Source organism: Cucurbita maxima, unplaced genomic scaffold (assembly GCF_002738345.1).
Source record: "Cucurbita maxima cultivar Rimu unplaced genomic scaffold, Cmax_1.0 Cma_Scf00006, whole genome shotgun sequence".
Classification (NCBI taxonomy): Eukaryota; Viridiplantae; Streptophyta; class Magnoliopsida; order Cucurbitales; family Cucurbitaceae; genus Cucurbita; species Cucurbita maxima.
In genome coordinates this window covers 3,440,688-3,453,161 of record NW_019272022.1, presented here as the reverse complement: position 1 = coordinate 3,453,161, position 12,474 = coordinate 3,440,688, and the positions used below count along the sequence as shown (strand labels likewise).

Sequence of the window (12,474 nt, the reverse complement as noted above, 5' to 3'; positions counted from 1 at the left end):
TTAATAAAAAAAAAAAAAAAAAAAAAAAAAAAAAACACTGCAATGTAACAATAGCTGTACTCAAGCTGTTTGTACTTCCAAATAGATGACACCAATACCAAATCGTACAATTAACTTGATTAAATTCCAATCAACAAGTTAGAGAAAAGCTGAGAAGAACAAAGGCGCAAATAACCCTAAACTGTTGATCTTTTCAGTGCTTCTTATAAAATCAGCGATTGTTTTATGTAATTTTATTGCAACTTTAGATTAACATCGTCAACAACAGGATTCTTTTTTTGTCATCCATAATTTTGAAGTGTCTAAATCAATAACTAAATATGTTTCCTATAAGTCCTAAATTATTGAAATTGCAATTTATATTAAATCGTCATTTAAAAAAAATCGTTGAGAAAATAATAATGAAGTAATTTTCATTATTTTGTGTAGAAATTAAAGTCCATCCCGTTATATTTAACATGTCTAAAAGAAACAAAAAAATAGAATGAGGCAATATAATCGGAATGAACAGGAAGGTTAACCACCTTAACCTCCCTATACCGTTGAGGCATTTGAGATTATAGGCATACCTTGACGCTTTCATCATTTGAATAGGCTTCGGCTACATCACAGAGCTTTCCAGCAATATATGAAGCAGAGTACTTTCCATCAGCAGTTCCATACTCCCCCAGAACCCAACAGATGACCTGGAATCAGAACTCAAGATATTAAAAAAGGAGTGTTATTTTTTGCAGTTTTTAGATCCAAGATTGGAGAATAACCTGAAGAAATGCAGATGGAAGCTTGGGGTTCCCAATAATGCGCAAATATGACTCCACCTGTGCACGGTAAATAGTTTACTTTGATAAGGAAATAACTTCAGTAAAGGACAGAAGCTTAGGAAAGAATTCATAACATTCAATCCCGAATATGCAATCCTTGTTGTTTCACTTATAGCCAACACATTCCAGATGCAACATGGAGGATAAAAAAAATGAAGATAATACATTATAGAACTTTCATACACAAACTCACACACATTTGTGAGTATCCGAGACAGCATATTCTCAACAATTCTCACAGGACAAGTGTCCTAGAATATAAGGACAAGTGACCATTCTCAACCATACACGCACTTCATCTGACTACATTTGGTTGCCAAGATAACTCCTAAGATATTTATCCCAAGTAGTTCATTACCGTGACTTGAACACTCATTTCCTTTTTCCCTTTTACCTTCACTATTTATGTTGGCCCTTATGGACAATTAGGTCAACTCAAACTGGTAAATACATAGTAGTGCTATTATCACTCTTAAAATAAGTAAAGATAGATTACCGTGGAAAACAGAAACAATATATATAATATAAGTTTGGACTCAGAGAAATGCTTCTCTATACAAAACTAAACAAAAACAACAAACATGATGGAAGAAACAACGTATTGAAACAAAAAGATGTGTTGATTATCAATGAGCAGCAGCAAAGAAACTTTTGGACTCGTAAGGGCTCCCAGGGTAATGCTTGATTATGAGAGATGCTAAACAATCATTGTAAATCAAAAACACAAGTAGTCGGTGTTTATTTACAAGTGTGAAGGGAGGGACAACAGCTCTCCAAAACTTAAAAAACTTTTCAAGAGGCACACAATATAATTTTTTTAAAAAAGAATAGGTATTATGAAGCATTTGGTTACCACATGATACACAAAGGTGTATACATGATAGTATAACATCGTGCCTTTACATTTTAGCAAAGAAAATATCAGAGAGAGATAATTAAGTTACATACCGCAGATGATCTCAACTGGTTATCTACTGTATCACCATCGTCTCCAAATCCTTCAGCAATCAACCGCATCAAATCATGTGCAACTTTAATATTCACCAAATCTCCAGCGTGCTCAAAAACTTTATTAATGGTCTGAAGAGGATTAAGGGATTTTGCTAAAACTGGGACAATAATAATAATAATCATGAAATAAAAGAAAACAAGATTGAGATAGGGTCCAAATACCTGAATGAACCAATGGTTATTAGGTGCAAATTCCTCTGCAAGTTTAACACATCTTGATGCTATATATGTCTTATAATGATGGTCGGTAATGCTTATCATATATTCAATCATGCGATTGACAATCACTTCGACATTGGTGGACTTGGTCATTGTATACAATAGTTCAAATGTTTTTCTCTTTAAAGTATCATCTGGATCCTGAGGAACAAACACCAATCGGAACAAATATAATTCACAGTAGCACGCATATAAATCAAGCTGTAGACAACATATTGTAACTGAAATGGGATAAATTACAAATTATTCTGAATTAAACTCGAGAAAGCCACTGCCGCATAAATAAGTAGACTATTAGTTGCTTGATGAGACAGTAATGCTTGTTCTCCCAATTTTAAATTTAAGATTGAAAATAAAAATTTGGAGTAGAGCTTAATCCATTTTTACACAAACAAAAAAGAACAAACAACTATACATGTAAGGGCCTATCTGCATAAATGTAAACCACATTGACAAATAAAGAAGAATATCACTCACCTCCATACAATCAATCACAGCTAACTGATGTTGTTCGGCAATATCCGGACTTAGCTTTATAAGTCGACCAAGTGCATCAATGCCCATATATTTTAGATTATGGCTATCACTCTGACCACAAAATTGTGTAAAGTAAATATAGGTCAAAGCCACAGTTATTAATACTAATAATAGAGCATACAGTAGACAAGGTAGTATAAACAAACCTTTAAAAATCTAGAGATTACATCAGCAGCAGCTTCCAGCAACTTAGGATTCGGGTAAATAGACGAGACGCAGCATATACTTTGGTAGAGAACAGCATTACCTATATTACTTAAAGGATCACACTTCTTAAATATATCCCCAACAACTGTATACATGTGTTCACTTGCTTGCTTGTCGCCAGCACCCAGTAATGCAAGAATTTTCAATAATTTGATCTGTACAGTTAAATTCACTTCAATTGAAATGGAAAAAAAAGGTCATTGCAGAAGGCAAATTAGCAGCAAAGTGACCTTATCAAGCAGAACGCAAGTGAAACCTATAGGAGACTTTTGTTATTAATGATGCAGAGATTATCAGACCTGTATGAACGGAGCCGGCATCTGATGGTATTCATAACTCTTCGGCAATCTGCGGTCAGCTACTTGTTTAAGAATGCTTACAAAGCTGACAACTAAATCTTTATAGGAATTTACATCCGTAGTAATGAGCTCAAAGAGAGGGCAAAGAGTGGCTCCCATGACTCCAGGATCGTTATCACACAGCCTCTGCAACCAAAAAGAAAAAAAATTAGGAAAGAACTAACAACTCCCGGCACTGAATTGCATAAAAACCAACAACCAAGTATCAAATTTTGAACCCCACCTTTCGGAAATTGGAGAGGAGATGCGATATGGAAGAGGGCGATTTCTGGTGGCAGCGATGAAGAGCCATGATAGCCTTCTTTCTAACGGCCTCCTTTGAGTGTCCCAAAAGCTCGACAACCTGCGGCAACACTGCTGGTATAGTCTCCTCGTTAATAAGCCTACACACGGCATTGAGAGCCGCACAGACGACGAGGTAATTATCGGACTTCAGGTCTTTCTGGATGGTATTAACAATGAGAATGATGAGGTCGTGGTCCTCGTGAAGAAAGAGCGTGACGGCCAAATAACCAGTGCGCTTCAGCAGGAGATTGTCGTCATGAGTCATTTTGACGGCATGGATGTAGCCGAATGAAGGATCATGACCGAGCATCTCAACATACACGAGACGAATAATGTACTCCTTCATCTTGCGCTTCGGAATGTCGGGATCGGTGAGACGACGTTTCAAAGTTTCCATTTCGTGAATGATAATTCGCTCCTCCTCTGCCTTGGATCTGGCCTCGCCGATCGATTTAATCAGATCCAAAAACTCCTTCGACTGTCCAAATCCTCCCTGAGACCCCATAGCAAGCTCTCTGCCGATCGTCTTCAACTGCTCCATCTTCCAACTTTCTAATTCCAATCAACAGCCTTCGCTTCACAGAAATCCACAAAAATTACCATAAAACTTCTAGGGTTTATGATCAGAGAAAGCCACAGAATACTAAGCCTATCAATACTTCTGCAATTAATATTTAGATCAGAAATTCGGCAATTCGGTGCAAATAACCACACAGCAATCGCCGGTAGCCGCCGGAAGTCGGAGATGTAAAGGGAGGTGGTTTTCACAGCTCTGAGAAATACAGATTTCTTCTGCCTAACTCGTCTTCTTCGTACGGTTGCGTGTGTTTTTCGTCAATTCAGATCGAAAATTTTCACATCCTTCTGTGACGAACAAAATTTATTTTTAACAAACATAAAAAAAAATGATTTATAAATTATAAACATTTATTTATTCATTTGTTTAGTTCAGACAAATATCATATTTTTAACTGAGCTGGTGATTTTCACTAGATTCCGGGGATTTTTTTTACCGTGGAGACGGTGAAAAATCGGTAATTTTAATTTTATATTCTTCTTTTTATTTTAAAAAACGAGTATCACGTGCGCGTATTCTCGAGGGATTTTAGTGAATTATATTTTCACATTTTCAGATGTAAAATTTCTCTTTTGCCCCTGCCTTTAAAATAACATCAAATTTTTTTATTTTCTTATTTCAAATTTATGTCATCATTGTCACAGTAATTATCACATTGGATATATTCTAATTAACTTTATAATTATAATTATATTTATAGTCATATAGAACGATGTAATCCATACGTTAAAATTAAGTGACTGACTGTGAATTTTATGTCATAAATTTCAACAGAGATAAGAACCTACTGTGTTAGGTAAAAGACATTGTCATATGTAAGGAGATTAATTCATGCACACATACATGCAAAGGAGTAAACTTATTACAGACTATAACCTAGGAGATATGTCGTGTAGATTAAACTCATGTTTTTTTTTAACACGATGTCCACTATTGTCCCATACGATCCCACTGACTGTGCACATTGCACAGTGGATGATATGAACTTATTAGTTATAATCATCGCATTTGACGATTCGACTTCGAATTAATGTATCACTATATGAAGCAATGGCTATATATAACCGTAAACACTTCCCTAGCGCTGTCCCATCCCATACTCACCACTTTTCTCACATTATTGTAGATAGTGAGTTATTTCTTACCCATAGCTCGTTATTTGTTGATAGATCGTTAAAGTTGTGACATAATGCAACGACCTAAATCCACAGATATTGTTCCAGCTAGCATATATTGTTCTCTTTGGGTTTCCCCTGAAGGCTTTAAAACACCTCTACTACGTGAAGATTTCCACACCCTTATAACTATTTCCACACCCTTATAATTGGTGGTTTGTTCTCCTCCCCAACCAATGTGGGACTATTTCCACACCCTTATAACTGGTGGTTTGTTCTCCTCCCCAACCAATGTGGGACTATTTCCACACCCTTATAACTGGTGGTTTGTTCTCCTCCCCAACCAATGTGGGACTATTTCCACACCCTTATAACTGGTGGTTTGTTCTCCTCCCCAACCAATGTGGGACATCACAATCTACCCCCTTTTGGTGCCTACCGTTCTCGCTGGCACTTTTTCATTCCTCCATTCGATGTGGGATTTGATGCCTAGCGTCCTTACTAGCACATCGCCTCGTGTCTACCCCCCTTCGAGGAACAATGACACTCTTTCCTTCCTCCAGTCGATGTGGGACCACCCCCAAATCCACCCCCTTTGAAGCCCAACGTCCTTACTGACACACCATCTCATGTCTATCCCCCTTCGAGGAACAGCGAGAAGGCTGACATATCGTCCGGTGTCTGGCTTTGATTTCATTTATAACAACCCAGATCCATCGCTATCCGATATTATTCTCTTTGGGCTTCCTCTCAAAGCTTTAAAACGTGTTTACTAGGAGAAGGTTTCCATATCCTTATAAATGGCGGTTTGTTCTCCTCTCCAACCAATGTGGGACATCACACATAACGATGATTAATATGTAGTTCGATAAAAAATTTGTATATATTTATGTTGAGGATTATTAAGAGTGAGGGATTAGAAATGATCTTTATAAGTGGACATAAATATTGGGACCATTATGAGATGGTGATTCCTAACCATTTATGATATAAATAGAAATAACAAAAATAACGAATATAAAGTTACCGTGCCAAATGGTTTTGGCGCCAACCCAGTCGAGCACTGTATAAATAACCCTACCCCTGGCAGCAGCGCCAACCAAATTCCTTATTTCACAAAAGACTTCGAGACGAAGAATCGCGAAGAAGCATAGTAACGTTTCTCCAAATTAAGCTCAGCGGAAAAACCCTAATCGTCAAGATCGCTGCGAGTTACAGAGTTTGATTCTTCTAATTTCAGTTTCACTTCACGTTTCTCTGTTATTTAACATCCATCTCGAGGTTTTGAGGTTTTCTTAATCGATGGCGACTGAATCTGCTTCCGAAGTTTCTGCTATTCCCGTGGGATCATTCATCGGGAGCACGATAAGTTTGATTTCGAAATGTGAGATTCGTTACGAAGGCATTCTCTACCACCTCAACATTCAAGAGTGTACCATCGGCCTGGCGAATGGTATGTAGGAAATCGTGATTTTCTTACCGCTCTTCGCTTCCAGTGCTATAGCTATCTCCATGGCTCTGTTTATTCTGATTGTAATTTGAATTCCGGCGTTTACATGTTTGAATTTATGTAATAAATATTTTCTCTATAATGTTCGGAAATTTGTCTATACCAGTCGCTATTGGCACATGTATGGTCATTACTTGTTAGTAGAATAGTTGGTATTATAGACGGAGATAATATTACTTAGACACAGACGATTCTATTCCGGTCACTGCCAGTAAACGCCGATGCTTATTATTGTTTTTTAATTTTTTACTCTAAAACTTCATTACTTCTTGGTTTTCCATATATATATATATTTGGTGTAGTCATTGACAAGTATGATCAGTTTTATGTACTTCATTTCGGGTTTTGTTAGCAACGCCTGCTTCCCATTGAATAAGGATTTATTTTGGCAAATTTCTTAAGATTAGTAGTTATGGTCAACCACTATATATGTTAGAACGATATTCAATACTTAAATATTAAGAGTCGCATCATTTGTTGTTACAGTTAGATCTTATGGGACAGAAGGACGAAAGATCGATGGTCCACAGATCCTTCCGAGTGATGAGGTGTATGAGTATATTCTGTTTCGAGGCAGTGACATCAAGGTAACACAGATGCGTTTAATTACATTTCCATCTCATCGCTCCCCCAATAGACCAATGCACTATGATTGTATTTGGTTTAGAGCTTTAAAATTTAAAATATAACGTTGCCTTGTTTTAGTATAGATCACTTTTCTCCTCCTCGCCACATTTAAATTTTCAGAAAGGTGTGTATAGAACAGAGACAAGAAACATGGAATAAGATGCATATCTTCAAAGATTGACCTTTGAAAGCAATAGAATTTATGACATCTTTCTCTTCTAACTTTAGTAAATAAGTCCTGATACAACATTAAAAAAGGTTCCTGCATCCCCCAAGTTTCTCCTCCTACCTTTTTGAGTTTGTATCTTAAGGTAGAGCTCTAGGAACCACTCAGGGGTGCCAAACTGTTCTTAGGTCGTGAAATCACGCTCCCGTTTATTTCTCACTTAGAACTTTCAATGTCAGCTAGGATAATGATTTTTCTGTTGTAAAAAAAAATCAAAACTAACCCTGCATGCTGTAAGGGGTATGTGCACATTTGCTATACATTTTCTTAACTAAAACTACTCGATATAGTTTGGGTCCATTTTAGAAAGGGTTTTTTTTATTTTTTATTTTGTTATAACAGGATTTGCAACTCAAGTCCCCCTCATTTTCTGAGACGGACAAGCAGATTCATGATGGCTCTGTGATCCAGGTACTCTTGTTTGACTATTATTATAGAAAGATATTAGCACAATTTTACATGAAAAAGAAAATCTCATGTACCTTTCCCTATGCAGTCGAAGCATGCTGGGGTCTCAAACTCACCACTGTATCCTTCAGTTGGATGTGAAACATTGACGGTCTCAAATCAGTGCCAGGATTCTCTGGCTTTTAACAATGGACAGTGTCCAAGCAAGGTGTCTTCACATCAATCTGTTGCTGCAGGTAACATTATACATAGTTATTCGTTGCCCATACAAAACTGTCATTTTCTGTACCAAGCAGCAGTTAGAGAAGAAAAAGGAAAACAATGGGGAATCCCTTTGTACCAGTTTCTGAAGTACATTGCCATTTCAATTGGCAACAGAGAACCAATGGAATCTTCAAAATCATTTAAATATTGGCTTATGATTTACTGAAAACTTAGAATTGTGCAGGTGCTGATCCTGTATCATTTCTACTTTTTGCACGTCCTAGTTTTTATCAGCTAATAGATAGTTCACAACCATGTTTTGTTTTGTTCACCATCTCATTCAACAGTGATGACATCTACTTCTTCCTTTCCTTCAGTCTGGCAAGAAATTGGAAATAACAAAGCTCAGATTACGGGTAAACCTATATTCCACCCAACATCAATTCTTTCCAGGCAGTCTGTTCTGAATACTGCACCTTCTATTTCGGGTTCCGGTCCATTGCTTACATTGCCTGCACCTTCATTAACTCCTTATCAATTATCACAGTCTGGGGCAGAAGTACTTTCCTCCACAAAGAAACTGTGTGTTGATGCAAGGAACTTGGGTGCTTCTACACATATTTCTTCTAATTCTTCAATATCAATTGCTGCGGTTGAACATCAAGCACCCTCGTTTCCATCTCTGAGAGAGATGCCTGCTCAACAGGTTTTTACCTTTATAAAGTTTTCTAAATTATTTTTTCATATAATTACTTCCTTGTAGTTCACATCATTTGGTCTATTTATTTTGTATAACTTGTTGATTTATGCTGAACAGTAAGTGGTTTTGAGCTCAATATTGAATAGTGTTTTCTTCTTCTCGAATAATTAGTATTCAGTAGTTGGTGATATTCTTGGTAATAACCTGAAAGTTACAATGTGGTTCCATGGATCTCACTGAAAATGTCTCATGTTTCTTATGGCTTTTTTTATGACTTTAAAATCAGCCCTCTTCTAGCCAAAATCTTGCCTCTAGACCTATCGTTATCAAAAAAATTAGTTATGGAGACAACCTTTAATCCAACGTCTACATCAAAACCTTTCAACTCCATAATCAAGTCTAGGAAATGCCACTCAACTTTAACATAAGCTTTTTCAAGGTCTAACTTTAGAATAAAGCCTCTTGTCCAAGGTCTCCGATTCAACTACGATAGCATTCAAAATCTGTCACCACATCCACAAAGTCAGCATGGCAATTGCTAATTGTAACAGCCATCGCTTTCTTCAACCTCTCTGCTGGGACTTCAGGAATAATTTTGTAGAGAGAAGTGACCAGGCTAATTGGGTGGAAGTCACTCACCCTAGAAGCTTTCTTCTTCTTGTGGATCAAACAAATGCAAGTCTCATTGGTCTTATTAAAAAAAAAAAGTCATTTTCAATAAACTCCTGGAACACTCCTACTAAATCAGCCTTCAAGATGTTTCAAATTTTTTTTTATGTAAAAGTCGCCTGTCATACCACCTGGCCCTCTGGCCCTGGAGATTTAAGGCATTGAACTGCTTTAAGGATTTCTTCCTCAAGAAAGGGACTTTCCGGTGAAGTCTGACACTGAGCTTCTAACGGCACCCAATCAATCCCAACAAGAGTGAATCTCAGGCCCTCTTTGCAATAAAGCCTCTGGAAGAATCCAATACTTTCATCTTAAATTCCTTCTCTGAGGATAAAAAATCCCGTTTTCTCCTGATAAAGTAGAAATAACGCTTTGATAAAAGAATGTGCTCTCATCGCCTTCTTTAAGCCATTTAATCTTTTGCATTCCTGATCAAATAAGCGCTGCTTCTTAATAGTAAAATCCATCAGCTTGGCTTTTATAGAGATTCTAGCGGCCCTTTGACATCTGATAATTTGATAATACATTGTACTTAAAGAACTTGAACCAAAATGATAAAATTATAAAAGCACTACGCAATCATAGGATCTAAAGTAAATCTTTGAAAAGATGATACTTCAGATGTGCAAGGGTACCATTGAGTGGAAAGCCTTCTTCTTTAGTGTTGAGGATTATTGAAAGGAGTAGTCTCACGTTGGCTAATTAAGAGGAAGATCATGGGTTTATAAGTAGGGAACATCATCTTCATTGGTATGAAGGCTTTTGAGGAAATCAAAAGTAAAGTCACGAGAGCTTATGCTCAAAGTGAACAATATCATACTATTGGAGGTCCTAGATTTTTAACATTTGCCTCTAGTCACATATAGGGGTTAAACTTGAACTGCATTATCGTTGAAAATTTTATCACCAGGCATGAAAGACGTGCAAGCATTTCTTTCTATCATAATATAATACTTCTTCTGCGCTCCCATCCCGTTTTAATTCCTTGTATCTTGCTTCTTTGAATATGGACTACTGTTTGCCACCAAGAACTTTAAATTCCAGATTCTAGATCATTATGGACATAGTTGTTCACTGAAGAATTTGATTATCAATACTCTTCAAATTGTAGTTCACTGAAGAATTTGATTTTCAAGCCATGAACGAGAAGTTCAAGAAGGACGAGGAAGAGAGACATTGGGCGATACCTAGAGCTAAGGTATGGGTTGGATTAGTTAGTAAAGTCAATACATTTCATTCTTTATATTGGTATTAATCAATTTCCTCCTCTTGGGTTTCTTTTTGCAGCCTGCATATAACAAGGATGAATTCTTCGATACAATTTCCTGCAATTCTCTTGAACGTGGATCAAGGAATGGACACAGCCGTTTCTCTATGCCAATGAAATTTGACTCCGAGGTATTCTCTTGTTCTGTTTTTCTTGTACATTTCTGTTCTGATAGCTGATAAGTTGAACAGTTCCTTAGAAATAAAGCGGGATTTTGCAGACAAGCGGAGGCCTTCCACATATGGGCGGCAATGTTGGGTATGGCGTTAGACGCGGTGAGAATTTCTGGGGCTCAAATAACTTGGGACAGGGATACAATTAATGGTGGTTGAGGGCTTGAAGGGAGCATGCCATTCTGAATTCTTAGCCTCTTGTTTGTGTGGCCCTACTGCTATTGAATTGACATATGCACACATCTCCTTGTAATTATTTCCTTCACCACCTTCACCTGGTGCACTTTGGGTTGGGTAGACTTTTGTAACTTATATATTTGATGCATGCATGATTTTTATGTATATTTATGAAAAAAAAAAAAATCTGCTTTTGTGGTTTATTCATCAATGTTTTTTATAATCATTTTGTTAAAAAAAAAATAAAGCTTATAAATACTACTTCCAAATGCTTTTAAAACTGAAAAATTAAACTTATAAATACTACTTTCGAATGCTTTTAAAATTGTGACCAAATCAGGGGGCTAAATATATGTCTTTACACGCCATAGAAATGCTCGATCATAATTTTAGGAGTAAAAAACACTACAAATATTAGAAATGATATTGATACCATTTCAATTTTGAGATGGAGATTATGAACAATTTGGGGAATTTTGTTTATTGATGATCGAATAAATACAGGAAAAAAAAGGAAAAACATTTGGGTGATGTATATTAACTTCTCGTGGTTATCTAATTTGTGAATTTATTTGAGTGGGCTCTTTAAGGTGGCTCTTCCTTCCAATGGCGGCGGAGAATATGGTGGAGGCCCCATTAATGAGAACCAATAGGGCCGCGCCAACAAATATTCGGTCTTTCACCACATAGCATTCTCCTTCCACCCACCCCTTCCCATACCCTTGTCTGCTGCTCATGCTGATTGCTCCACTCATCATTACCACCGCAATTCCAAAGCTGGCCCTGGTATTTCATTTTATTTACTATTTTAGCCCCTCTTTATTATTTCTTTCGTCATTCAGTTTTTTTTTTTTTTTTTTTTTTTTTTTTTTTNTTTTTTTTTTTTTTTTTTTTTTTTTTTTTTTTTTTTTTTTTTTTTTTTTTTTTTTTTTTTTTTTTTTTTTTTTTCATCTGATCTTATCTTGAGCTTGGTTTTCATTTCGTTTCTATCTTTCAAAATTTTACATACTTATCTTCAATTTTTATTACTGCTCACTTTTGATAATTTATGTTATTTTTTTATTAATTAATTTACTTATTATCACTATTACAATTAATTAAAAAAAATTCTACATCATAATATTTAATTAATTAAATCAAATACAAAGACGAAAAATAAATATTAATAATAAAAACTCAAAAGAAAAAATGTAGCTTGAGATTCAATTAAGACTAAACTCAAGGTAAGAAAATAATATTTTAAAATTTAGGGGCTCAATTGAAACTATATAAAAAAAATTTAAGGATCAAAATTATATTTTTTTCCTTATTTGCAGTAAATAGAGGTTAAATTATATTTTAGTCCTTCCCTTCTTCAACTTTAAAAAATTTATTAGTCTCCA

At 36.0% G+C, this 12,474-nt stretch overlaps 2 protein-coding genes across 4 annotated transcripts in view; one reads left to right on the top strand and one right to left on the bottom strand.

Moving 5' to 3' along the window:
* Positions 1–4,325, bottom strand: part of LOC111480462 (AP-4 complex subunit epsilon-like) — a 7,728-nt gene extending 3,403 nt beyond the window's left edge. Inside the window, exons 1-8 of the mRNA XM_023125514.1 lie at positions 3,378–4,325; positions 3,095–3,280; positions 2,735–2,950; positions 2,529–2,639; positions 1,995–2,192; positions 1,770–1,901; positions 762–818; positions 570–686 (exon numbers count right to left, since the gene is read on the bottom strand). Of these exons, the coding sequence (XP_022981282.1) occupies positions 570–686; positions 762–818; positions 1,770–1,901; positions 1,995–2,192; positions 2,529–2,639; positions 2,735–2,950; positions 3,095–3,280; positions 3,378–3,980 (1,620 nt within the window). The 5' untranslated portion in view covers positions 3,981–4,325. The remainder of the gene's footprint in view (positions 1–569; positions 687–761; positions 819–1,769; positions 1,902–1,994; positions 2,193–2,528; positions 2,640–2,734; positions 2,951–3,094; positions 3,281–3,377) is intronic.
* A 1,882-nt stretch (positions 4,326–6,207) lies between these two features.
* Positions 6,208–11,878, top strand: LOC111480744 (protein decapping 5-like). Of its 3 annotated transcripts, none has more exons than XM_023125902.1 (9): positions 6,208–6,584; positions 7,128–7,228; positions 7,837–7,905; positions 7,991–8,138; positions 8,454–8,812; positions 10,587–10,673; positions 10,763–10,873; positions 10,963–11,017; positions 11,682–11,878. In XM_023125902.1, exons 1-9 carry the CDS (start codon positions 6,434–6,436, stop codon positions 11,780–11,782), a joined length of 1,182 nt encoding a protein of 393 aa, XP_022981670.1. In that variant the 5' UTR covers positions 6,208–6,433; the 3' UTR covers positions 11,783–11,878. The 3 variants fall into 3 exon arrangements, with proteins under 3 accessions (XP_022981670.1, XP_022981671.1, XP_022981672.1); XM_023125903.1 differs by having other exon boundaries at positions 6,210–6,584; positions 8,484–8,812; XM_023125904.1 differs by lacking the exon at positions 11,682–11,878 and having other exon boundaries at positions 6,210–6,584; positions 10,963–11,295.
* Positions 11,879–12,474: the final 596 nt, after the last annotated feature.